Source organism: Cercospora beticola, chromosome 5 (assembly GCF_033473495.1).
Source record: "Cercospora beticola chromosome 5, complete sequence".
NCBI classification, from domain to species: domain Eukaryota; kingdom Fungi; phylum Ascomycota; class Dothideomycetes; order Mycosphaerellales; family Mycosphaerellaceae; genus Cercospora; species Cercospora beticola.
Window position 1 is genome coordinate 2,377,240 of NC_088939.1, and position 26,109 is coordinate 2,403,348.

General features: G+C 53.8%; 10 protein-coding genes across 10 annotated transcripts; 4 read left to right on the forward strand and 6 right to left on the reverse strand.

Annotated features, from left to right (window-relative positions):
- Positions 1-1,508: 1,508 nt before the first annotated feature.
- On the forward strand, positions 1,509-4,780 carry RHO25_008177 (uncharacterized protein; the record flags this gene model as incomplete). Its single annotated transcript, XM_023600322.2, has 2 exons — positions 1,509-1,852; positions 1,912-4,780. The coding sequence occupies 2 exons, from the start codon at positions 1,509-1,511 to the stop codon at positions 4,778-4,780; spliced, it is 3,213 nt and encodes a 1,070-aa protein (XP_023449052.2).
- Positions 4,781-5,958: 1,178 nt separating this feature from the next.
- Positions 5,959-8,205, reverse strand: RHO25_008178 (uncharacterized protein; the record flags this gene model as incomplete). Its single annotated transcript, XM_023600323.2, has 4 exons — positions 5,959-7,105; positions 7,156-7,400; positions 7,511-7,558; positions 7,663-8,205. The coding sequence occupies 4 exons, from the start codon at positions 8,203-8,205 to the stop codon at positions 5,959-5,961; spliced, it is 1,983 nt and encodes a 660-aa protein (XP_023449044.1).
- A 1,417-nt stretch (positions 8,206-9,622) lies between these two features.
- Positions 9,623-10,726, reverse strand: RHO25_008179 (uncharacterized protein; the record flags this gene model as incomplete). Its single annotated transcript, XM_023600324.1, has 1 exon — positions 9,623-10,726. The coding sequence occupies one exon, from the start codon at positions 10,724-10,726 to the stop codon at positions 9,623-9,625; it is 1,104 nt and encodes a 367-aa protein (XP_023448657.1).
- Positions 10,727-11,808: 1,082 nt separating this feature from the next.
- On the reverse strand, positions 11,809-14,014 carry RHO25_008180 (uncharacterized protein; the record flags this gene model as incomplete). The annotated part of the gene is made up of 2 exons (XM_023600325.2): positions 11,809-13,881; positions 13,940-14,014. The coding sequence occupies 2 exons, from the start codon at positions 14,012-14,014 to the stop codon at positions 11,809-11,811; spliced, it is 2,148 nt and encodes a 715-aa protein (XP_023449409.1).
- Positions 14,015-14,385: 371 nt separating this feature from the next.
- RHO25_008181 (uncharacterized protein) lies at positions 14,386-16,095 on the reverse strand (the record flags this gene model as incomplete). Its single annotated transcript, XM_023600326.1, has 1 exon — positions 14,386-16,095. One exon carries the CDS (start codon positions 16,093-16,095, stop codon positions 14,386-14,388), a length of 1,710 nt encoding a protein of 569 aa, XP_023448725.1.
- A 1,048-nt stretch (positions 16,096-17,143) lies between these two features.
- RHO25_008182 (uncharacterized protein) lies at positions 17,144-18,259 on the reverse strand (the record flags this gene model as incomplete). Its single annotated transcript, XM_023600327.1, has 2 exons — positions 17,144-17,298; positions 17,344-18,259. 2 exons carry the CDS (start codon positions 18,257-18,259, stop codon positions 17,144-17,146), a joined length of 1,071 nt encoding a protein of 356 aa, XP_023448727.1.
- Positions 18,260-18,500: 241 nt separating this feature from the next.
- RHO25_008183 (uncharacterized protein) lies at positions 18,501-20,426 on the forward strand (the record flags this gene model as incomplete). Its single annotated transcript, XM_023600328.2, has 2 exons — positions 18,501-18,685; positions 18,746-20,426. The coding sequence occupies 2 exons, from the start codon at positions 18,501-18,503 to the stop codon at positions 20,424-20,426; spliced, it is 1,866 nt and encodes a 621-aa protein (XP_023448726.1).
- Positions 20,427-20,744: 318 nt separating this feature from the next.
- Positions 20,745-23,072, forward strand: RHO25_008184 (uncharacterized protein; the record flags this gene model as incomplete). Its single annotated transcript, XM_023600329.2, has 5 exons — positions 20,745-21,308; positions 21,432-22,026; positions 22,075-22,223; positions 22,283-22,345; positions 22,401-23,072. The coding sequence occupies 5 exons, from the start codon at positions 20,745-20,747 to the stop codon at positions 23,070-23,072; spliced, it is 2,043 nt and encodes a 680-aa protein (XP_023448724.1).
- Positions 23,073-23,664: 592 nt separating this feature from the next.
- RHO25_008185 (uncharacterized protein) lies at positions 23,665-24,572 on the forward strand (the record flags this gene model as incomplete). The annotated part of the gene is made up of 2 exons (XM_023600330.1): positions 23,665-23,679; positions 23,799-24,572. The coding sequence occupies 2 exons, from the start codon at positions 23,665-23,667 to the stop codon at positions 24,570-24,572; spliced, it is 789 nt and encodes a 262-aa protein (XP_023448723.1).
- A 710-nt stretch (positions 24,573-25,282) lies between these two features.
- Positions 25,283-26,053, reverse strand: RHO25_008186 (uncharacterized protein; the record flags this gene model as incomplete). The annotated part of the gene is made up of 2 exons (XM_065603039.1): positions 25,283-25,696; positions 25,760-26,053. 2 exons carry the CDS (start codon positions 26,051-26,053, stop codon positions 25,283-25,285), a joined length of 708 nt encoding a protein of 235 aa, XP_065459111.1.
- Between the last annotated feature and the right edge of the window lie 56 nt (positions 26,054-26,109).

Here is a 26,109-nt window from a genome sequence, read left to right on the forward strand (position 1 = left end):
GTCCAGTTCGTGCGCCTCTTCAGAATGGTGAGTTTCACGCTGTCATTGGTGCGGTAGCGTGAGCCAAGTGGTCATCAACTGAGCTTGCAGGTGCAACGATGTTTGCTCTCCAGGCAATAGATCTTGAAAGTACGCCGGCTTGCCTTACGATACGCTGTGTCACGCCATCTATCCCAGACACTGTTAGTGAAGCACGTAAAGGTCACATGCGAACAGTCAGCTGCTCTTCAAAAGCATTGTATTATTTATCATCGCCATTCGTAGAAAGTCGATGGCTGCAGATGTGAGTGCAAAATGGTCGCTGCGATCGAGCTCGCCGCCGCCTGTGTGAACTCAACCTGCAAGAAGTGAGCTCTGCACCATTGTGGCTCTGCCATTGTTGCTCAGCTTGAATGCTGCCAACCATATCGCTATCACCACTGTTATCATCATCGACATCTGCGAAGCCATGTTCGAACACCAGTGCTTTCCAGACCGATCTCCGTTCGTCCGCGTCTACCGTGTCCCCGTAGGTCCAACTCAGCCATTCGAGCCAATCTTGGATGGACGGAGAGCAAAGGCGGAAGAGATCTGGGAGAGTCTCGCCAACTTGGTGGTCTTGGTGGTGGGACTTTACTGGTGCATTGCGTTCCTCTTCTGCCTACATCGGTTGCTTCCTGGACGTTGGTACTGGCTGTAAAGTGTAAGTAACATATCTCCTGCCTTTTAATCAGACTATCATCGAAGCTGGAAGACATCGGTCGCGGCCGTCAGATATTCGGGAGGACGCCCACGGGCTCTGATGCCCCCCGTATGTATACAGCGCACAGCAGGCTGCAGTTGACTACCTCGCAGCTCGACGAGGCTCCAAAAGCCACGGGCCATCGCGCAAGTCCATCTGGATATTGCCACTGATGATGGTATACGGTACCAGCAGAGAGTGGAGAACGCGAGAATAAATTCTGCATGAGGTCGACAGTAGCATAGCCTTATGCTCGGCTACGGCACGGGCATGTGTTGCGGTCTCCTGCATGTCGCGTCTCGCCTACTCCATCTCATCAATCACTCTGCTCAGGCGACCTGATGCTCGCGATTGATGACTTATCACGCTGCCCGGATGAAATTCCTTGTCTGAAGATGGAGAGAAGAGGGAGAGTGGTGCGTTGCTGACGTTAAGTTCCACAGACCGCATCCGCACCATTCCCAAAATAGAGAAGGATTTGGGTTGGTCGAGAGGAAAGGACCGCCTTGGCAAGGCTCGCATCCCGACCTTGTCAATTGGACGACCAGGGCCTCAGTCTTTTGCCTCTATTTTGGTTGTCAGACGACGTTGCGAAGCGATGGACAATTCGTTCGCCGCTGTCGTCTCGTCACCGCGGCGGCGGAGAACGGAGGGTGCGGACTTGTGGTCATTGAAACGGACGGGCAGCCACAATTCTTCCACCTCATCCGACATCCTGGTGGCAGGTCCATCGCAACAAACGCCATCACGTCCGACACACCAGCGACAAGACTCGACGCCCGTCCGCATGTCGCGCTCCAACACGTCGACGCTCACCCGAGCGTACACGCAGTACGGTCACCTGACGATTCGCTTTGCACCGCGCGCCGCGAGGGACCGCCTGCGTGCCATTTTGCAATCAAAGCCCAGCCCAGACTTCCACAGCTCCGACGACGACAGCGACAATCGATCCGAGCAGCCCAGGCGCGACGCTCGCGATGATGTCGAAGGCCCCAACGAACGCGGGACGTATTCGAAAGAATACACGCTCAAGCACCCCGAGACCAAGTGGGTCCATCGTGGTCAAGGTCGATACCTACCGGCATCAGAAATCAAACCGGAGACTGTTGCATCGTCGCCGCGACCGACGAGGTATGTTTTGTTGATCTTACTGCTAGACGATCACTTCGTGACTGACACCTTCACTTCAGATACCTGCCAGAGCGGGCGACGACATCATCAGCGCATAGCTCTGGGGCAGCGATGGAAGAAATGTACGACAGCCTCTGGCAGCACTTCGATGAGTATCGACGCAAGCAAAACCCAATGGCGCGTCCTGGCTGGAGCCCGCAACTTCGAGGATCGTACAACAGCATCATGGCCCTGCTCAGAGCGACTCCGCGATACAATTGGTCGAGAGCCATCGAAGACATTGAGAACCCAGAGCATCGGGAACTCGTCCACCAATGGGCCGATGCGATGGAACGTAAACATCCACTGCAGAATACGACCGATGCGGAGAATGCCCGGCCGAGCAGACTGGCCGCCCGGCAAGCCAAGACCGTTGGATACCCTAACATCGACCAGCGTCGAAGCTCGCGCCTCGTCGACACTATAGTTAACACCTATGACGACGACGAGAGCGATGACGATGTAGATGTGGAAGTAGAAGATGAAGATGACCACGACGCCGAAGAAGTTGAAGAAAGCGAGCCAGAGCACGATCCCGAGCAGACGTACAGCAGGGATTATGTCGATGCGCATCCACACGAATCATTCTACCACACCGGTGCTGGGAGATATAGACGCGGATCCCGAGCAACGATTCTGAGCAAGCAGTCAACTCGACGTGGCTCAAGCACCTCCCATGTCATCAAATACAGCAGCAGCGAAGCCTCGCACGACATTGGTGGCGACATTGCTGTGAAGAAAGAGGATCTTCACAAGCATGCAGGCCGAATCTTTCACCACAGAGGGAACCAATTCTATCGACCAGGCGTCAGTCCACATGGTATCAAAGGCACCAAGCTTGTCCTTGCGAACGGCGAATTGCTTGGACTCCACGATCTTAACAAGAAAGACGCGGAAGACTTGCTTGCAAAGGCCAGCAAGAAGAACTTCGGCTTGGCAGATCCGCGGACAGCGTCAGGAGTGAGCCAAAATCGCAGCACTGGACGTCGCAAGAGCAGCACCTACAGTGCAGCTGAACCCGCCGCCGCTTCCGCCTCATCAGGACGGAGGTCCAGCAAAGCGGAGAATCACGCGAATGGGGACAGTCACGAGCTTTCCCTTTCGCGGACGACCAGCCGCAGATACAGCTCCAAGTCAAATCTGGACGTAAAGGATGCGTTTGTACGTGAGAACAAACTGAAGCCGACGCGATCAAAGAGCGACCCAGACATGCTTCTCGACAAAGAGTATGTAGATGCTCATCCCGATGAGATCTTTCATCATCGCGGACAAGGCAAATGGGCGCGTGGACTGCCGCCTCCAGGCTCTTCTAACAAAATGGCGGTTCGGGGTCCAGGTGCTCGGGAGATGTTCGACGCCATGCAGCGCGGAGAAGAGCTTGACGAGAACGGCAGACCGCCACCACCCATCACTGCTCTGCTCCGCAAGGAAGAAGGACCAGACCTGTATCCGCAGTATCAGTGGCATTATCGAGGAGGTGGCAAGCACTGCAGGCTGACCAAAGAAGAAGCGGAGGCATACGAAGCCAGTTTACGTCCAGCAAAGAGACAGCGCGTTTCTACTGGATTCCGCGGGCGCGGCGAAGGTCCGGAAGCACAGTTGCAACGTGAGAGCCTTGCAGCTCAGCAGGGGCCGGGCAAAGGCAAAGCGAACGTTCAGATGCGCCGCCCTGGCCGACTTTCGCGCGATGCCTCGCAGTACGGTGTTCACTCGAAAGCGTCTTCCAACTCCGAATCGAAAGCACCAACGCCCAAGCCACCTCCACTGGCTCCCGAAGAAGATCGTTTGACTGAAGACGACCTTCCGAGCCTGTACAAGGACGAGTGGTCAGACATTGACGAGCAAGACCCGGACGACGAAGCCGCACACATCATGCGAGCCAGATTCCGCCCCATCGTCGGTGCAGAGCCGTTTGTGGCAGCACTGACCAAACACGACCCTGCAGTGCGCTCACTTGACTCGCTCAAAGCTCTTGCCGCCAACGCACAAATGGCGCTCATGTCGCTCCAAGACGAGTATCTCGAGCTCGACAAGGTGGTGGCACGCCATCCGATGAACGGCAAGAAAGAGCGCAAGCCGGTTCACGGAGGCCGTGACCCAGTATCACACGCCATCTGGGAAGACAAGAAAGAAGCAGCACTTTACGACTACGCCTTCGACGCTCGCAAAGTGGGTTACCAGGACCCAGACGCACAGCGCATCGTTCGTGACGCCGAAGGCCGCGAGCTTCGCAGACGCCGCAACCGCATCGATCCCCACACCACACAAGTCAACTACGGCGACGGCGAGATGACCACGCGCCGCACGATCAAACCGGTCTCCCGCTTCGACGGCGTCGTCGTGACCATGCCGCGCAAGCGCTCTCGCCTCAACGTTGCTGAAACCACCGAAACCGACAACTCCGTGGGCAAAGCCGGCAGCATGACCCCCGAGCGCTTCTCCGCTTCCGGCTGGAACGGTGATCCCAACGATTACGTCCCACCCACCCGTGGCCGCTGGGCTGGTCATGTTCCGAAACGTATTCAAGAGCTACGTGGCGCGAGCCTGTCCCGTCGCAGCGAGAGCGGATCCCCGCAACCTTCTCCAGCAGCGAGCAGCAGTGGAGGCGTTCGTAAAGGGCGACCGCCTGGCAGCAAAAACCGCGAAGAGCGCAAAGATAAGGGGATCAAGAAGGGTCCGAGGAAGAAGAAAATTGATCCAGTTACGGGTGAATTGGTGCCAGCTGGCAGCGGCGCTACAACTCCTGTGGCCGAGGGTCGCAAGCAGGAGAACATCGATTCCAGGACTTTCAGTGCTTCTCAACCCGCTGGAATCGCTTCCAGCAGCACCACTACTGCACCATCCACACGCCCAGAGAATCCAATGTCTCTGAACGCCATCATTGGGTAGCTACGGAGCAATTCAGTAGCACCGAGCAAATGGCCTGTTTGTCTAATAGCATAAGCGAGCATGGAAAATCCCACAGCAAAACGGAGAGGAAAGGGGATCGTCGACGTGGCTGGCGTTTGTGCATGCATTTGCTTAATCTGTATTTATACTCTCAGCTGTTGACCTAAGTGGTCATTGCTCACTGATACTGAGAACGAGAACGAGAATTCTTTCTTCCTCGAGTTACAGCTACATAATGCAAGTCACCTGTCCGATGACGAGCACCATTTCTGCAGTTGTAGTTTTCAAGTGGAGGTGCCCAACAACAACAAAAGCGCACATGATGGTTTTTATCTTGTGGGCGAGAACAGAATAGACATGTCTCAAATTCCTCTGGAAATGACTACGCGCTGCAGACGACGCATGTGCAAGTGAGTACAGTATTGCTGCCGCTGCCGCTTTATCCTGAGAACGGAATAACAGTGAAACTCGTTCTCTATGCACGATCTCTGCCCAATGAAGCGAACAAAAACATTCGAGGACTAGCAAGATCTAAGAGAAGGCGAAAATCAGAAGGAGTATTGCTCAGCCATAGTCGAGATTGTGAAGCATCAGCATATTCATCTACAACGTTCAACTTCCAAGTAAACCCAAAGAGCGAAGGAACGAATGATTGGAAAGAACAAGGAACTCGAAATTCAGATCACAAGAAAAGTGAAAGAGCCTGAGAACGACGGGAAGAGATCTTCTTCTTTCAAGCTACCTCTCTCTCTATCTGTCTACCTGATTTCCTCGAAGGCTCAGTCCTCCTTCTCATGCAAGTTCGAGGAACGACAGAAGAGCTGCGAGAAGGAAGAACCCGATCGACTTCTTTCTCATTCAAATATCCGTCGTCTCAACACCAGTCCCGCGGACGTGTACTGTCCGTCATCCATTCATCTCGCATCAAAAACACAGTTAACGCCGTCCATCATGCCGTCGATTGGTGAGATGAAGTGATGATCTCTGCCGGAGAGCCCACCAACCCGACCTAGAAGCAGAGCGCAGAAAGGAGAAGTACCGCGCTCTGATTTGTCTTTCAACAGAAACGAAGAAAAGCAAACAGGAGCAACTTGTCGACAAGGACGAAATTCTTGCCATCGTCATTACCACTAACGAATCCGTGCTAGTAAAACCTGCAAGAACGATTTCGCATGCAATTATTGCACGACTTCAGTTTGCCTGAGACTGCTCGGCTCAGGCTTCTTGCGTCGGCCAAGGAGAGTAGCATTGTCCAAACTGAGCTCGAATGCGCCAGCCTTATTTCGTACTTGGCGCTTGGCGGCAGCAGCGACTTCCGGCGAGTGTTGACCATAGCCGCGTGCCTGACTTGATTTGGGGGCAGCGGCTTGACGAGCCTGCGCAGCAGCTGATAAGCTCGTGTTACGCATTTGCTTCTCCACACCACCCACATCAGGGGCGCCCGACTTGGGCACCTTCGCCGGCGGATGCTGCGAATTCGAGTACGACTCCGAGACTCCTTCGTATTCGTCGTCATCGGCGTATTCTTCGTCCAGCGCGTTGAGTGAGTTGCCGCCGCGGAAGCCTTGCTTGAAGTTCTTTCTTCGCTTTCCCTCTTCTTCTTGTCTGTGGACTGAATATCCAACGTCGAAGACTTCACGAAGATTGACAGCGCCAGGGGATCGGAAATCCATGCGACGACCGCCAGGAGTTTCATCAAGATATGCAAAATCAGGCTTGAGCGGCGAGCCTTTCTCTCCAGCAGACTGTTGCCCTTGTCGGACGTGCAGTGGTGTTGCCAGTGGCGGGGCATCTGCAGCAGCGTATGTGGGCTCGTTGACTGCACCTCGAATCCAAGGGTGGTCGAGGAATTGATTGATGTCGTATCGCTTCTCCGGGTCGACGGTGAGCAAGTGGGAGACGAGATCCTGGGCAGACTTCGAAATATCATCCCACCATGGAGACAAAAAGGTGTATTGTCCTCGTGCAACCTTCTCGGTGAGAACTTGAATACTCTCGTCGTAGAACGGTGGGAAGCCACAGAGGAGGGTGTATAACACGCAACCCAGTGCCCACATGTCGACACTCTTGGAGTATCGTTCATCTTTGACGATTTCGGGCGCGGTGTAACCGACAGTTCCGCATGGCGTCATCGTCTGGCTGTCCCAGATGACCTTGGAGAGGCCGAAATCTGCAATCTTGACCACACCGATGCCGCCAGCGCCCTGTCCGGGGATGAACTCGCCCTCATCAGCCTTGTCCTCGTCTTCAGGGCCTTTTGGCTTGGGATTCTTGGTAGGAATGAAGGGTATGGGGTAGAAGAGAAGGTTCTCTGGTTTGATATCGCTGCTCGGATTAGCATGTGCTCCGTGAATGTTCCAGCAATTCAGACCTACCGATGCACGACACCGGCCTCTTCGTGCAAGTACTGTAATGACTTCGCCACCTGGTAGATGACGTGTCGCGACAGGTCTTCGCTGAAGTAGGTCAGGCGGACAATTTGATGGAACAACTCGCCGCCCGGACATAGTTCCAGGACAATGTAGTAATATTGTCGGGATTCGGAGAAATCGATCAGCTTGATAATGTTGGGATGGTCGAGCTGGCGCATGATCTGAACTTCTTTGAGGATGTTGGCTCTCTGGAGGAAGGCATGACGTCAGCAGTAACCCTTGTGCAGGTATGTCGTGTGTGGATGCAAAGTCGGCAGTATTGTCAATAACGCGTGCAGACGAAAGAGATGATGCGCACCTCGACGCCCTTGGGAGCCTTCTTCTCGTAATCCGGATGCAAAACTCCCTATTGGGCACACGTGTTGGCACAACAAGCGCGTGACGCAAGATTGATATGGTCGAAGAAGCAAGGAGAAGCAGCAGCAGTAGCAGCAATTGCAGTTAGCATACCTGTGTGGAGTTCATCTCGAACTTGCGGACGACCTTGATGGCGACCTGGTCGTAGACGTTCTGTGTATCCCGTGCGCGGTAGACGTTACTGAAGGCGCCATCGCCCATCTTCTCGAGCAGCTGCCAGCGGTCCAAGCCGGGATATCTGGGCATCTTGCCTTTACTTTCCCGCTCCTCGGCGACGATTCGCTCCAGCACTTGCGGGTCATAGTCCTTTTGCTTTTGCTGTTGTTTTTGCTGTTGATCTGCGGCTTGACCGGCAGCATGCCCGGCTCTCGCGGCGACGTTGCGGTTGTCGACAGCGGCGGCGGAGAAGTCGCCCTGGGGTGCGTTCGCTTGCAAGGGCTTGTGCTCGTAGACGTTCGGATCGCTGTAGCCTACATTCTGGTGTGCTTGCTGTACCGTGGTGCCGCCCGGACCGAAGCGCTGCTGTTGGGCGTGGACATTCGAGACGTGGGTGGTGGCCTGATCTTGAGGCGAGCGGCCGTCTCGCGCCTGTTTGCCATGGCGGATGAAGTTTTTGAGGTTCTGTATCGTCGACATGGTCAGAATGTCGAGCGTGCTGCGTCGGCACGAGGGTGAGAAGGAGTCCTTCCTTCACGAGAGCGGCAGTGCGAAGGGAGGCGCTCGGCAAAGGTAGGAGAGGTGAGGAATGAGAGAGAAGTGTAGGTGACAGAGAGTGCTCGCGAACAATCGGCGCCTGCGGGATGCTCGGCGCAACGTGTGTCGAGAGTTTGGGGGAAGGTGCAGTGCAGCAGCGAAAGTGCAATGGGATGTGCCGCGGCGGCGATCTGGGTATGGTGTGAGGTATGTAGTGCGGTGCAGTGGTGACAGAGCGAGCGAGTGAGGTGGAATCCAGAATGACGCGGGACCATCACGCCCAGTGGCATGACGTATTCTAGGCGCGGGCCCGCCAAAGCGAGGCAGACTGACTGGACGGGCAGCAGCGCGCGCAGAGTGATGTGAGCACACAAAGAGAGCGCGGTGCCTCGAATGTCATCACCGTGGCGATGGCTGTGCGACGTGCATCATCGATGCGCTGCTGATGAGACGGCCGACTGACCTCGATTCTCTTGCCCAACATGGCCGCGAGATGGACAATAACGTCGTTCTGCTGCCACTAACTAGCGAGCGTGCGATCTTGTTCTGCTGTACAGCACCCTCGTCGTCCGACCGGCTCCACGCGACCAGGATGGCGATCCCGGGGCTGGGCGAGATGTGGTATGATATGGGAGGAATGAGCGAGCGTTGTTGTGGTATAGACAATGAGATGGTAATGGCCTCTACGGTCTCCGCGAGGGCGAGAGGTGAGAAACAACACGCACTTCCCTCCGCTCCCCCAAGCCATGCCATGCCACTTTTCTTCGCCCTCATCAGGGACCAGTCACGGCGCGCGGAAGCAGTGAGCACCACTGCCAGCCGTCTGCCGCGTGGCCAGGATTTGAGGCCGGAAGAGCCGTTGCTCTGACGGCATCATTGGTATTGAGCCTCACTCAGATGTGCTCCATCCTTGCGTCGACCCTGCGTCACCGCGCGCGCAAGTGACGACTGGCGGGCGCCACCAGCGACTTCCCTCCTAATAACCTCCTTGACACGAGCACGCTTCGGTTGTCGGAATCGACACGCCATCGACCACTCTTTGCCCTCGCCGTGGGCCATGCATTACGTCCGATCGTGCATATCGACTTGATAGACATGGGGATGAAGGCATCTTCCATGTCACCATGCTCTTCGGACGACTTCGCAGCACACCATAACCAGGCACAAATCGATACAAGGAGACACGCCTCTCGAGATCGGCTACATTTCTTCACACTTGCTCTCGAGCGAATCATACAGAAGATGCAAAGATACATATCATGCACGCGCGTGTACTCTGCATGATGTGCAACCCATGGTCGACCCACCACTCCTGCTCCTGCACTCTTGGCACCCCCCGGCCATTGGTCTGACATACTCATCACTTTCCCTCCAACACTACCACAAGTTTCGTTGCGCTGACACCATCCGACATCATATCGCACGCATCCTGCACCTTCTCCAGCCCCCCTCCAACAACCTGCGGCTCCGGCTTGCACTTCAGCAAGCCTGCTTCCAATGCTGGCGTCAGCCACTCCTCGAAGACTGCACGTCCGATATGGGACACGGGACGCTTGCTCCATCCCAACATCGCCGCCAATTCTGATTCCTGCACAAACGCTGTTGGTCCTCTGCAGAAGGCCAGCTTGACGCCAGAAGGCAACCCCGGCAGTGGAAATACCGGCATATCTGGCGGCACCACCGTTCCTACCGTGCGAGACTGCTCGTCATGACCAAGCTTGTCCGCGAGCCGGACCACCGTGTTCATCACATCGAGCGTCATGATCGCGCTGAAAATGCCGCCGAACCTCTTGCCGCTGCCCTTGACAGCTTCCACGATCTCTTCCTCGACTCCCTCTTGCTTGTGATCAAACACTCTTGTAGCCCCAAGCTCTTCGCAATAAGTCGCATTCTTCGCCCCTGCGGTAGCAAACACCTCGTATCCCGCAGCAACCAGCATTTGAATGCCACAACTTCCAACCGAAGAACTACCACCCCAAACCACAATCACCTGTCCATTGGGCTTGGGTTCCAAGCTCGGCAACTCAAGCCTCATTCCTTCCTCGTGGAACAGACTAACAGCCGCAGTCGAAAGCCCCGCAGGCAGCACACTCGCTTGAGCATAGCTGACATGCTCAGGTATCTTCGCCACCAACTCGACCGCAGCAGCACAATACTGCTGAAAAGCCCCCTTCTCTACACAAGCCAGGACACGATCGCCTTTCCGAATGTTCCTGCTAGCATCCACTTCGTCTCCGACCTCGACGACTTCGCCCGCCAGATCGCAGCCGATGATGATCGGATACTTCTCCCAGAGCAGTCCGAGGTTTTGGATACCTGCGTCGGCCGGGTTGATCGCTACGGCGTGGGTCTTGATCAGTACTTCGCGGGGCTTGAGTGCTGGAACATCAGCTGGACCGATCTGAAAGGGTTTGGCTTGTTTGGTAGGGAGCCAAGCAGCTGTGTTTTGCAATGGAGAAGACATGTTGTAAAAGAGCACAGCTGCCTTTGAAAGGAAGTGTAGTAAAGTTCCAAGGTAGGTGGATAATGTTTCTGTCCGCTCTTGTTTCAGATAGCAAACTCGAATGAGTGATAAAATCAACATTCTACTTCGACCAGCAGCATCCCACGTTCTTATATGCGTCCTATCAAGCTCTACCATCCTCGACCATTTTCTCCGCTCCGTTAACCCCGACAACAATCTCCAATCCTTCAATTCTCTCTTTACACAGCATGAAGCCACCAGCAAGCTCAGCAATACGAGAGCGGGTTAGCGTGGTTTCTGAAATCCTGCAGGAACGACCCTTTGGGGCCGGGGTATCTCCGGGCCAAGGTTTCTTTCACGACATACTGTACATGTATGCCGATAGTTGAAAGAAAAAGATTGATTTGCAATTGCGATTGCGATTGTCATCGCCGTTATGATCGAAGTACGTGCGAGCAGAGCGACATCCTAGTTTGGACGTATTGCGGCACATGTCTGTGTAGACCGCTATATCTTCATCAAAGCAAGCGGACGCGAAGTTCACTGGACGATGCCGTGTAATATTCTATGAGTTGAGTTATGGCCCGTCTTTCTCGTGTGCCGATCTATAAGTGGAAGGTATCGTGACGCTATTATGGTTGCAGAAGAACCCCAGAGCAGAATCTAGGCTGCTGGATCGCTGTCGCAGTGGCGGTTTTGCCGATGTTGAAGGCTTGCCGATAGATATGGAATCTCCTCTGACTCTTCTGTTCTTGGAGTTGATCGATGACGATATGTATCGGTACCGAGAGGAGATCTGTCCTTATCGAATATATCTCTTCGTGATTTCGATTGAATAGATTGAGTGACCCGTCTCAAGCTGGCAGAAGAACACAACATCTCAAAGGCTTTAAACCTCTCTAGCATCTTGTCCTGAGTGGAGTTTTAGATGTAGGGTACTGTTCCAGTTGTCCGTCCCATCGATGTCGAGTGGAGATGCCCCTTCGTTGAATTTCTGTGAGTCTCTGGGTCACCAGAGCAGCTCATCCTGAGTGGAGTTTTCTGCAACGATGAAATCGATGCAAAGCTAGTACGGGATCATTTCACATCCACTGCATATCATCTGCACGAATCTCATCCATGTCTTGCAATACAGCTTCCCAATCAAGCCAAGAAGTGTCATTCGGTAGCGAAGCTTGCATTTCCGGCGGAAAGTCAAATGCTGCAGTATCCATTGGAACAGGAAACGAAGTGTCAGGTGGCAAGTAATTCATCGCCCCAGCAGTTGAGGACATCGGCAATGTTGCGGGATCAGCTGCTGGGAAATTCGAGCCGGGATCGAACTTTTGAACAGTCGCTGATAGAGATTGCTCCATCGCCGCAAGACTGGACTTTTGCGGTCGCCGGAGCTCCACACCATCGCGGAAGGCAGCTGCCTTGATGCGTAACTTCTCCAGAGGTTTCCAGAGGCTACCGTCCTTGGTGTCAGCGACATCGGGAGCGTACCGGGCCATGCTCTTATCAATTAACGCCCAAGCCTCGTTCGCCTGTTCGGTGCCTCGAATCGAACACAATCCGGCGAGCGTCACCGCAAGAGCTTGCCACGGAACCCATGGCATACGTCGCCAACGCCCAGACATATTCGCCCACAGCTCATCACTGCGTCGGAGGATATTGAGTGCCAAGTCCATAACCCAAGGACTATCCACTCGAGGAGGGATACTGTTTGGATTGTGTTGCATGGGTCGGACGGCACGCAAAATCATGGAATGGCAAGCCGCGGATCCTGTGTCTAATATCATTTGTTGCTCAGGAATAGCAGGATCACAATGACGCAGCATCCTTTCGTGCACTTTCTTTTGAAACGAGTAGGCAAGTTCGAGACGCTGCTGCCAGCTTGGTCCGGAAGTAGCATCTTCCATGGCGGACATTCTCAGACTCAGCGCAGAGCCTTCCATAGCCATGAGCGGGAGAGACATTTCCGTGAGCTCGTTTTGTCGAGGTGAAAGTGTTGTGCTGCCAGGACCAAAATCAGAATCGTTGACGTGAGCAGGGAGTAGTCGTGTAAAACTATCCGGATGGATAGCAGATTCTGAGCCGCGATCGATTGATGCGTAGCAGTCCAGAAAGACAATATTGTACCAAAGTCGACGACGCAGCTCGCCGAGGTATATTGATTCTCCAGGCAGTTCTCGGTGTATACTCATCGCGCGAGCGATTCGAACGAGCAGTCCGACCAATGACCATGCTCTCCTGCTGGCATCGACAACTCGTATCGACTGCGTGTACAATACCAAGGCTTGCAGCGTTGCAATCTCTGTCGTGTTGAGAGGGTCTGTTTGATAGAGAGCTATATCGACCATGCGGCGGTATTCCGTGACAAGCTGCTCCTGAGGCTTGCCAAAATCTCTCTCCGACTCCTCATTGGTGAGGGCATTCGCTGCTGCAAAGAAGACTGAAGCCCGAAGAGCGCGGTTGCAGGGAGCATCCGGTGCTCTGCCAAGGTAGTTCTCACCATGTTCGATGAGGGCTTTAAGTGTCGGTACATGAATGAGCTTGTACAGTATCTCCACGTGAGTTAGGAAAGCAGACAAAAGCTTCTGCCCATCCGCGTGTGAGGGTTCTGTCACCACGCCGGGCATAACGTAAATAGCTCCCGGAGGACAGAGGATGAGTTCATGCTGTGTGCTTGCACCAGTCGCAGGGTCGTAAGCGTAGGGTCCAGAGGGAGCCACTGATTCGGGCGTCTGGCCATCATCGCTGCGAGTATCCTCTTCAAAGACCTCTGCAAGCGCCTTCACCTCAGATGTGAGTGAAGACCAGAAGTTACCTGCGACATATTTGCTCGTATCTGGTGAAGCAGCATCTCGTGGGCTCCCAGGACTAGCCGTACCACCGCCTGGCGTGAAAGCTGGAGGTGTCGCAAAGGACGAGGTGCGCTCCTGACCGCCCAAGCCGGCAGCTCTCGCAGTTTCGGGGTTTGGCAATTTCCCGTCGTCGTCCGCGAAGCTCTCTACCAGCTTTTCCAGCTTCGCGATCCGGCTTCGTAGTTCTGCATCTACCGCTCTACTGCCAGTCTTGGCTCGCGGTTTCCGGGTGGAGATGTGGCACTGTATACCCGCCTTTTCACACTGGCCGCATGGGTACGTTCTATCGCACTTGACTTTTTTACGTTGCTGTAAACGAATATTAGAGAAGAGGCGATTGATCATCAACGACGATTAGTGAACGTACGCATTCGCGACAGGCGAGATGTAATCCATTTGCCGACTTGCTGGCGGCATTGCCGGGTGAGTCGTGCTCTCTCATGGCGTGCTGCGCATCCCTTTGATCGTTCAGAAGTACTTTGAGCAAAGTCTAGGGGCGATCGACCTAGTCCTGACCTGACTCGGTATTGCGCATAGAGGTACGGTACATGTATGACTGCGACAGCTTCGATGTGACGATGGCAGGACAAGGTTCAGTGGTCTTGGCGTTGGATCGCGATGCAGCGTCATGGATCTAGACCGTGCCGCATGCTCAATAGAGACTACGTTGTGAAACAGAGAAGATGAGATGTAAACACAATCACTAGTTCATGGAGTGACGAGTAGAAGAACTTCGATCACAAGCTCAATTACATGGCTATCCCTTAGTAAGGAGCAAAAGTGGAGCTTCGAACACAACGAAGCCACCTATCCTCACTTTCCTGTTCGAATATAGCTGCTCGCCAACAACAGTACGCCCCCCGCGAACAATGTGGCACCAGCAAATATTTTCGCCTTAAAGAAGTCGTTGCTTGAAGCTGGCGAGATCGCACTCGGATGCAGTTGGATCAGAGCACCAGCGACTGGACTTCCAATAACTGCTGCCAGGCTAATGGAAATCATCAAGACAACGACGCTAAAGTTTGGAAGTCTGTCAGAGATCCAGCGTGGAGAGCTTCGAGCCCGTGCAGTATCAGTGATTTCATAGGAATCTGGGCCCAAAGTGCATAGTGCTGCAAGGCAATATATCGATATTCCAGGACTCACTAAGCCGTAGAGCGTAGACAGGATAGCCAGTTCGCCAAAGGAAGATTGTGCGGGAATGCCGAGCCATGCGAGGACAACGATGCCGGCGAGAACGGAACAGGCTCCACCCACTTTGGCAGCTCTGATTCCATGACAGATAGCCAGGCTTGTAAGGGAACACCCAAAGACAGCCGTTGCGCACATGAGAGCAAGCAGATGAGCGCCCTGGTCGCTTTCTAAGCCCGCTGCTGTCGCTGCAAATACCGGCATGTACGTGGGCAAAAAGTACAAGCCGAGGAAAACGAGGGTGATACCAGATGCTGAAAGTGCTTGTGGCGCAGAATTTGGTTTCCTGGCTCGCTGTGCAGGCTGCTGCTGAGGCTCTTCCGGATGTCGCTTCCAGCATAGCATGATGACTGGAGGTAGTAGAGTTACTGTAACCACTCCAACGAGGACACGCATGGCCGTGGCAAAAATGTATCGCACCAGTAGCTCATTGATGACAAGCGCGTAGAAGATGCCTCCTAGATGACCAGCAGCAAGAGCTAAAACCAGAATCATTATTGCAGCTCGACCCACAAAGTCGGACATGACAGTAACAGATGCAGCTTGCAGTACCAGAGCCATGCCGACGCCGATTAGAACTCCTTGTATGAGATAGATCGACAGCAAGGACGTGCACCACGAAGTGCAAAGGGTGCCCAGTATGACCAGTAGTGCGCCAAGCATACCACCGGCTCGGATTGAATGCTTGTAGGCCGTGACGGTGCTCGTCAGCGCATACATACCGACCATCAAAGCCAGCTGAGTACTTCCCACGAAGCTAATGCTTGTCTGACTGCTGGTCGGGTAGAGCGTTGTGTAGTATGACTGAAAAACACCGAAGGCATGGTGCAGGCCGAAACAAGAGAACCAGATCGTGGTACTAGCCAGAAGAGCGAGCCGTGTGGGTTGGCGATGCACCTCGTTCGTCGGTACTGTGGGCTGATCTGGCTTTGATTCGGCACGTTGGTGCAGGTCAACCTCGTGAAAGGGACCTCCTTTCTCCAGTAGAGGGCTGCGCTCGACTCGGTGGTAGACATCCTTCGGCGTGTTCATTGCTGGTGTCCAGTAAGGCTGATTCCAGCCGAGTGTTTGGTGTGTACTGCGCTTCTGACGCGACACCGGTGCCAAGCGTTTATCAAGCGAAGCATTCGCAGACGGCGAGTATGGCGAAGGAGGCCACTTGAGCTGTGGTGAGAAAGCATTCGGCGAGTCACGTCTAGCCGTATAGTTGCTCCAAGTTCGCTCTTTCCTGCTGTCCGCCAAATGCGCTGCACTTGGTATCGCGAGTTCCCGTAAAACGCTACCCTCGTCACTCTCATTACTGCTGAGTCGCAATGCAGTCTTGACATGCATGCCGAAGCTGCTGTGCCTCACTGCTCGGCTTGATTGCCCTTCCGCTTGATCTCGCAGTGACGCAATGCCGTCGAAATTGTGAGAAGCCACATTAGCGCACGGAACTGCTGCTGCTGTGCTCATCTGTAGAGACAGCGGCGCTTCCGCTTCTCCGCTTGGGAGCTCATTCTGTGTCGAGTAATGCGAGCTGGCACGGAATCTCGCTGCTCGAGCTTCGATATGACAACGACCCGGGTCAGGCAGAGGATCAGACCATGGATCTTCGTTTTCACTGTCGCTGTCAACATCTTTTTCAGCCGGATTGCATCTTTTCCTGCTGCGACTCGAAGCTCCGGTAAGACTTGAAAGTCGTCTGCCTTCCAGGCACTTCAACGCTGCTGCTCGGGACCGACGCTTGGTGGAGGCTCCAGCGGATGCCGTGGCCATCGCTGATCCCATAGAGGATGTTCGACTGGATCGCACGACCGGCTCAGAGCCGGACTGGTTCGTTTGCAGCCACGATGCCAACACGCCAAACCATCCGTATACCCCCTCTGCTCTCATACTGCCTTCAAAGGTTGACCAGATCGCTTTCTAGGAATGTTGTCGAAGTCAAACGATGCGCGGCCACGGAGCTGTGATTACGCCGCGAACCTTTCTGAGAAGTTACCTGGGCAATGGAGCTCCGGCGGCGTTGATATAACATGGCACCCAGCACGTGCCGAGGTCATATCCATGGTACTCCCCGGTGCAACCCATCTCGTGCGACCATGCTCATGCTGAAACCGAATGTTTGCTCCAGCACAGATGACTGTGCCATCAATCCATAGCTGTGTAAGTACTGGCATCGCACAGCGGTTGCAGATCCAGATTCAGAGCTCGCATACTTCCAAATTGTCAGACGATCTAGACGTCACATCTTCAGAAAGGCTGTAACTCACCTTCTGATGCTCGCAGAACGATATTCTGTGACTTCGATGGTTTTAATGTACTCGCCTGCAATGCGAATGCCGTCAGGCCACACGCCAATGCTCGAGCAACCTGCCATGCATGCTTCGTGTGCTCATGCTCAGGAAGATGCAAGATTTTGCCAGACGGTAGTGACTGCAGAGATATACTGACCAGCAACACGCCACCTTTGGTCTATGACCATCAAGATTTCTTTGACCTCTTGCAAGCGCTCACTGCACTGCAGATCACTTGACTCTCGCACGTACCAAGCATCTACAGGCCGTTAGCAAAGCGCAAAGTAGCAGTGTAAATACTCACAATTCGCTGCAGCTTGGTACAGAGGATCAATGGCCAACGGACTCAAGCCACCCCAGCCTCCTCTTCGCTCCGCAAAAGCGCGAAGTCTTCGAGCATGATCCATCGCCCCAGCTGTGATCTCGCGCAAACCCTCAACGCTCTCCTTCTGCATCAGCAGTTGAGCTTCTGTAGTGTCTACTGTATGTTCCTTGGTGCAGCTGTTTGCGTCGTAAAGTGTCAGCAGTGCGGAATAGCATATGGCGAGCGCAGTGCAAAGAGTGGGACCCTGGTCAGGATCATCGTTCGCTGCCTCTTGAACCAATGCAGCAGTCAGAGCTCGCATTGTCCGGTGGAGCTGGAGTGCCTCTTCAAAGCGATACGTATTCGGCAATGCCTTGTCATTGACATGTCTAACAATTTTGCCCAAAAGGTGCGCAGCCTGGCAGGTTCTTGCAAATGGGGCTGCTTGTACAGAGGGTGAGGCTGAGAGAGCGAGTGGTGCTGCAACCACCAACTGGCCTCGGTCCCAATTGTCATCGTCAGTGGGTAGATGTGCATCGAGACTGGGGACGTAGGTGGCGAAAGGGGTTTTTCGATGTCCAATGCTACTGAAACGATCCAAAATGACGACTGCCCACCACACTCGTCGTTTCTCCTCCTGCGCAGTCCAGGTGTGAAACCGTGGAAGCATTTGGGGAGCATCACGTTGATGCAGGCCCGTCGCGTGTCCAAGACGAGCCGCATGTCCTATGGAGAGGTAGCAAGCAGGATAGATGGCGTGCCCGAGCTCGTAGAGCGAGATCAAGAGCAATGCTTGCATGACGTGCATGCTGTACCCATTCTGTGATTCAATGTAGGCGAGAAAGGCCTTGACATCCGCATATAGCTGCGTCTGCGGAGGCGCGCCTTCTGGCAGTTCGCTGCTGATCAACTTCATCGCCAGAAAGAGCAAGGCGAGGTCGGCGCCCGGCTCGGTTGCAGGATTGGCGAGATGCTGATACAGTCTGATCTTGCATATGATCGGGAAGTAGGGACGAGCAGCGTGAAGGGTGAGGCCAGGACAAGCTTGGAAGCCACTCGGCGCACCTCGACACGGGGCAGGCAGCAATGTCACACCGCCCACCTGTCGCCCACCGTACAGCAGCAGCAGTGCACACGCGCCGGGACAGAAGTACGCAATGGACAACGCCAGCTCCACTGATGTCGAGCCGGCCAAGCGACGCGTCGGCCGCCCGCCCAAGTACGACTGGGCCGACAAGAAGGACATTTGCTGGAAGCTGTACGTTGACGAACACAAGAGCGCCTCGGAGATCCAAAAGTACTTCTCGCAGCACTTCGACATCGCCATCAGCGACCTGCCATGGTATTATTGCCCTCTCACATGTTCACCCAGCACCTGACAGCTCACTGATTACCTGCTCAGTCGCAAAGGCTTCCTGCGTCAGTTCGCAGCATGGGCCTTTCCCGGTCACACTCGCAAGCTCACGGATGAAGAAGTCGCGGCGGCCTCGAGCCGCATCCAGGAGCTGTGGAATCAGAACATGAACCAGAAAGATATTAAGAGCACCATCGCCGCTGAGGGCTTCCAAATCAAAGACTATGACTTCACCAAAATCTGGAAGAAACTCGGTCTTCGTTTGCGCAACGAGTCTGGCTACAAGCCTCCGGATGTCGAAAAGAAGAAGAAACGCACGCGTAGCACTGATGCAGAAGACGACGCTCTCGTCCATGCCGGCCCGCAGATGCAGTTGGAACATTCCCTTGCTCCTTCCGATACTGCATCCAATGCGCAGGACGACTCTCCCATCGCGGCACCTCTGAATCCCGAGCAAGAAGCCTTGCGGCAACAGCGTATTCTCGAGATACAGCTGGAGAGTGATCAAAAGCTTGCCACCAACAAGCGCCGCCGACGGATCAGAGGCTTTGGTCATCTCCCACCGGATGCCCCGGGACTGTCACCTCGATACAACTCCGAGACTAGTCTGGACGAATGCAAAGCTATCCTGCATCTAGCTAATGAGATGTACCAGACCGTCCGCAAAGACTTTCAGACGATTTGTGAAAATCTGAACATCATCAAGAAGACCAAGTGTGCTGACGGCGTCTGGGACGAGGCAAAAAGTACCCTCATCCGGGAGAACATGCACCTCAGTGCGATGATGCACTCTCTTCAACCAGATCAAGAGCGTAAAAGCATCGCTTTGGACTGTCTTTGCCAGGACGTGACCAAGAGAATGCGCGTTGCAGACAAACAGATCACTGTGGCTGAGGCCAACAACATCATCGGCATCAACCCAACTGAGAGCAAAGCAATTCGTCGCTCGTTGTACGAAATTCTGGCTGCAGATCACTTCGAATCACGCCTCTTGAGTGGTGAAGACCACTTCCAGGAGCTCCGTCAGCAATGGCTTAACGCAAATGATGGTCGTCTGCAGCATGCGATTGACTCCCAAGATCCTCGCAAAGTGAAAGCTGTGGAGCTGCTAAGCAGAGATGCAATGAAGCGCTTCCGCGAAGACCGAAACAAGCGTGGCGAGCGACAAGTCGTGCAGCGCAACGCAAGGTATGGTCCTGGGCCGGGTCCTGCATGGGCAGCTACAGCACCACGTTCTAAGGCTGGAGCTGAAGCAAGAGCGCTGCGTGGAGCCCAGCTACCAGTGCCAAAGCCCGGGCCACGAGGCAACCAGTCGACCCAGTTTCTGCCTCAGCACGATGGAACTAGCACATTGGCGCAGCCTGTCGAGCCTCTGAATCTAGATCCCGCGCTGTCAGCGCCAGGGCCGTTCGTGATAGAGCACCCACCTCAACCAATACCTGCCTGGTTCCGTCTATCGCCAAATTCAAGGCTCGCCACAAATCATCCAAAGCTATGGCATGGCAAAGTGCGTGCGGCGACGATGAAGGACCTACATGCAGCTGCAACCAGCAAGGCAGGCGTGGCTGTAGTCACGAAAATAAGTGGCGTTGTGAAAAATTCGGATGGCACGGAGGATAGCTGGCAGATCGACCTTGATGACGAGCTTGAGGTATACCTAGAAGCTGCGGGTGAAAAGCCAACTTTCATGGTCGTACTGGATGACGGACGTGCCATTGGTCGCTCATGAGAAGGACTTCACCTCTCACACTTGTGAGCGATGACGATGACGACCAGACTCACTGGTTAGGTCTCTGCACTCACATGCGCTTACAAGCCCTACAAGATAACCGTCTTGGAGCCCGGGAATAATGTTCTTGATCTTCACTGAACAGTCATCTCGCGTGGTTTGCGTGACGAGAACAAAGAAAATACGCTAACCAAGTCCGGAGACAATCCAATGTGAAATGCATCGTAAATTTGACACAAAGAACGAGTTCCTGAACATGATTCCCTCAAAATCACGCCAACACCGTCCCTGACTGACACACCAGATCTACATCTTACCATGGCGAAAAGAAAGCACAGTTCTGAGGAATCTTCCAGGCCGTCCAAAAAGACGCGCAACTCCTTGGGCGGTGAGCAACGAGAAGAAGAGGTTGAAGATAATCTCCTTGTCAAGAAGGCTCGCAATCCGAAGACCAGAAAATCAACAGCGCAACCAGAAGCAGACAGGAAAGAGTCCAAGGAAGCTGACAGGCCGTTGAAGAAGTCGCGTCCAACAGCATCAGAGGAAGTAGAGCTGAAAGAGAACCCAAACGCGGAAGACGGCAGACCGTTGGAGGAATCGCGCCTATCATCATCCGAGGAAGAAGAGCTGGAAGACGATTCAAACGCTGGAAATGGCAGGCCGTTGGAGGACTCCCGACCAACAGCATCTGAGGAAGAAGAACTAGAAGAAAATTCGCATGCTGGAGATGATCTGCATACTGATGGCGTTGAACCGGAAGCGCTGTCAGAGGCAGACCGACAGCGACAGGCTGAGGAGAGGAGAAAAGCCCAAGGTCGACTTGACACGCGCTGGTCTGGTTCTTGGACGTTGGGAGCGGGTGTTTATGGTGCTGCAGAACTTGTAAGTCTAGTCGCTCATGCATAGGCTTGTCCATCCTCTCTGCTCGTAGCAGGCCACTTGTAGTCGTCGGTTCCAGACGCGGCCTGGCAGAGACGCAAGCTTACCTGAAATGAACTACTCTAGTGGCTGAAACAGGACACCGATGGAAACATCTGCGACCGGCTGGTTATTAAGAATACCGTTCCTAGCTATACAACATGGACCGACCGAAGCCTATGGACTCGTGGGTCCCGTGGCTATGAGATTGGAAGCATTCCGACCGAGGTACAGGCTATGTACAGACTTCGCGGCAAGATCGGGTCAGAGAATATCGTCAAGATTCGGAACTGGAGAATCAACAGAACCGCACTGACGTACAGAATCATGATGGAATATTGCCCTTACAGCGACCTCTGGGATTTGTGTATGACGGGACCCTATATGACAATTGGGGCGTGGGGACGGCGCGCGTTGCCAACCATCGACCTAACTGCACCTGAGAGTGAGGCACTTACAAATGCGATCGTTGCCGGGGAGGCGGCCCATGAGCGAGCAGGATTTGCCGCGAGGTTCAAGCAATTGCGCTCTGCCAGACCTCCCATTGTTCCAGAGCCATTCGTTTGGTCCCTGCTAGAGACTCTAGCTACAGCAGGGGTACTCATGGAACGAGGTGAGCTGGAAAGTAAGGGGATAGTGCCATGGTTCCAAATCATCCACCGCGATCTTAAGCCAGGAAATTGTGAGTAAGGCAAAGATTCGACATTCGATCATTGCTGACATGGTTTAGTGTTCGTTAGTCCTCCATCAAAGGAGCGCTACCGCGGATATCCTCAAGTCAAAGTCGGTGACTTCGGAGCCGCGTTGTTCATGGTACCAAGTGATCTAAGGAATGCCGCGGACATAGACATATATGGAACACCAGGTTACATGGCCCCAGTAAATCATCGCCTTAACCCCCTCCACATGCACAATGGATAGCTGACTTGATGATCTAGGAGCAAATGAAATATCAATCGAACGATGGTGACGAATTGGTCAATATGAGTTCGGCCACTGATGTATTGCGAATCGAGACTGCCTGACCTGTCTGAAGCTAAGCTGACAAGAAACCAGGTCTATGCCGTGGGAGCTGTTCTCTGGGAAGTCCTGACTGGCCTGCCGTTACCGGTGCCAAAGGACGCAGAGACGGGCAAGTCACTCGAAGTCGAACCCCTAAACCCCGAGTGGGTGCGTAAAATGACATTCGAACCTCCGGCACTCGATGCCACTTCCAAGTCGTTTTACAGCCAAGAACTACGTGACCTCATCTACGCCATGTTGCGACACAATGCCGCAGCACGGCCTTCGTTCGGACGGATTCTCAAGAAGTGTCTCAAATTCGCTAATAGTCCTGAAAACCCTGCGCGAGGACTTCGAGATGCTCCTGCGAACGACGCGAGATATCAGGGGAAGTTCCGTCTTGTGCTCCCTAATGTGTATTCGGACGTGTATACTATTGGGATGTCGATTGATCAGGTGGACTTGGAAGGATACACCGGCCCTAAAGACGAATGGCCGCCTTCATTGCCTGTCAGCGAAGCGGGCGATAGTGACGCGTCCGACGATCTGGGAGGCGATCCTGGAGCAGAATTGGAAGACAATCCTGGAGCACAATTGGAAGACGATTCCGGAGCACAATTGGAAGACGATTCCGGAGCACAATTGGAAGACAACGACGACGATGACGACGACGACGACGGCGATTCTAGACGCGATGAGGATAGCGACGGAGGTTTGTTGTACTGATGCGACGGCGTTGAGGCGAACTGCAACTGCGTTCCAAGCAGGAACTATCCACGACTACAAGCAACATACTGAGACTTCTACAATTGCAGAATTCCAAGCGAGTAGAATGGTGCCGCGCTCTCGAAATTGAACTCGTCATTATCCTGCACGTTGGCAAGCAAACAATCGAAAAGACAAGACATGCAAAGACTTTGCCTTAATGTCTCGGCCATATTGCGACATACGCGCCAGACTGATCTACTTATAAATGATGCAGGGCAAAGACAATAGATGATGAATGGTATGAGAGAAGCTTGGGGTCAGGCGGGAATTTTGAAGCGAGCTTCACTTCCTTCACATGCGCATTGGCAACGGTTTGTCGCACCTTGTCGCCGCACACTGTCTTCAAAATCCAAACTTCTCGACTCAGCTCTTCCAATACAGATACTTCACGAGTGCGCACTGTCACCTTCTCGAGCAGTTCTTCATCACTCGACTCTCATCGACGGCCTTACCCCAAACTCGAATGCGTATCTCCTGAACAGCGACTACACATTGCAGAAGACCGAACACAGCCACAAAATTGACGTCGCCTCTTTCGGCCCTACACAAGATGACTCGTACCAATGTGAGTCTCCTTCAGACACCTTGTGTACCGCGGCACCGTCACCAAAAAGGCCGCCAGTGGCCGCTGGTACACGTGACGGAGTGCTGCTTGGTGAATGCTGCTGACACATGATCCAACAGGCCGCTCTGACTGACTCCACAAGTGCCGAGCTCATGAGCCTCCTCGCAAACGGCGAGCAAGGTCTCTACGCCCGCTGCGGACAGCGCTACGTCCTCGAGCAGCTGGTTGCGTGGTTCCAGCACATCCTCAACGACCAGGAAGTAGAGAAGTGGGTCTGGGTGAGAGAGATCTCGACTGCTGTTCGTGCCTTAAAAAGCGAATCTCCAATCGTCGACTGCACAGCTCAGGTCATTGTTGCCGCTATCGAGAACGCTCCTTGGAGCATGGAAGGAGGAGAATGGATTGGCTCAGTAAACGCCATCGCCTTCGCCATGAAACACGTTGCGAAAACCATCGAGCGAGATTTGGCACAAGCTGAGAACGATGGCATCGACATCACTCTCTACCGCGATCCGGCCGACTACACTCACGAGTCGAGCGACGAAGGCAGTGACGAGCCATACGAAGAGAACAGAAATACCCGTGCCCCCAAGAAGAGATCTGGGGGCAGAAAGCCTGGCTCAAAGCTGAACGGAGGCTCCCGAAAGTGGACAAGAGACGAGATCCTTCACATGCTTCGCACGGTTCGCGATAATATCGACATGACCTGGGACGAGAGAGTGCAGGCACATAATGATACATATGTTGTGCCGCAAGGAGTTCAGCAGAGAGGTCCGCGTACGAAAGAGGGCATCAGACAGCGGCTTGACGATATGATACGGTTGACGGAAAGGGGCCTGAATGGGAGGATCGTGGCAAAGATTGCGCAGATTGAGGCTGGAGGCAGTTTCTGAGGTGAAAGCCGACCATGTGATGAGAACGAACCTGGCATGTGAGCATCGTTGTGCCGATGGAAGCCGCTTCTTTGCCCTCCGTGCCTGTGCATGGCTGTCACCAAATGGCCATGGTGAGCATCAGGCAGCATTCCACCACTTCCTCAGCTTTCTCACAGCGACAAGCCTTTCCGTTCTAATGCCACTCATCACGCCGCATCGTACAGATTAGCACTCCGGCGAGAAGACTTGAGTCGAACGGAGACAAATTGAATGATTCTTCCTCTGCTTAGAAATTTGAGAAATGTAAATATTCTATCAAGTTGCTGCTTCTCCCCGTAGCAGGACCCGCAATGCAAAAGATTACTACAAGTTCGTCGATGGCATCCGGACTTGCTTATACATGTTTCCCAATTCCTTACGAAGGGAGCCTGGATAGAGCAGGCTGTCAGTGTATATCTCGATATGAGCACCCGAGCTTCACGATGCCAGGTCAAAAGACATGGCACATCAAGGTGGCCATATGTATGACCCTATGACTCACTTCATCGCACTTTTGAACGTTACTGCATGCTCCCCAGACGCATTGTGATGGCTGACGCCAAAGAGATTGAGTTGCCCGTGAGGATCAGTTGATTCGGCCTGACCGTCGATACTTAATCAGTTATCCTGCCTTTCCAATACACAGAGTCACAAAGAATACTCCTCATGATTCCTTTCCGCTCGCACATTCAATTTAGCATTTTCGACCTGCCCACGTATACCAAACTACCCTTGTAATTCCAAATTCTTCCAACCACCACACTCACATCCTCCTCACAGCCCTCCTGTAGCAGCGCCATAGGATAAGGCGGCATGGGATCTGCTGCCATCGGGTTCTTCGCCACGCGATCGTTGACGTCCGTCATCAATACCCACATCTTGCATTGTGACGACCAGAAAACGAGCCTTCGCACTTGAGCCACGAAACCCTCCAAATCACGTCTGATGATCGCAAAGTGCTCTTGTAGGAGGGTACATTCACGAAACTGCAAGTGGAAGATCACCTGCTCGGCATACGGAATTGCGTTCTGGAGCGACGCTTCTGCTTCATGCCCGCCTCTTATGAGACAGCAGGATTGTGCGAAGATTCCATGTGGCCTTCTCTGTGCATCGTGAGCATCAAGTGACGAACAAAAAACGGTGCACGCAGCGGCGAACGAGCTCACAATTGCGTCTCTCACGTGGCAGTTGTACTTGACGAATGCAGACCTCGAATGTTCTGTCTGAACGCTATCCAGCACGACGAAACCTGGCGACTCAATCTTTTCGAGGACTGTCCATTCGGATATACCGATCTCTGGATTCAGTTGCCAGTCGGGAATCTCTGAAGGTCCGCCGCTTCCGGCTGGCTGTTGTGCCAGGTGAGGGTGGACTTGTGGTTGCCACGGAGTTCCAGAAAATGCTGCGATGAGATCATCCCATTCATCCTGTGAAAGAAATGGCTGAGCTGATTGATCCATATTGTCTCGTTGGTATTGGGTATTGACAATGGTAAGGTAGCCGATCCTGATCAGTG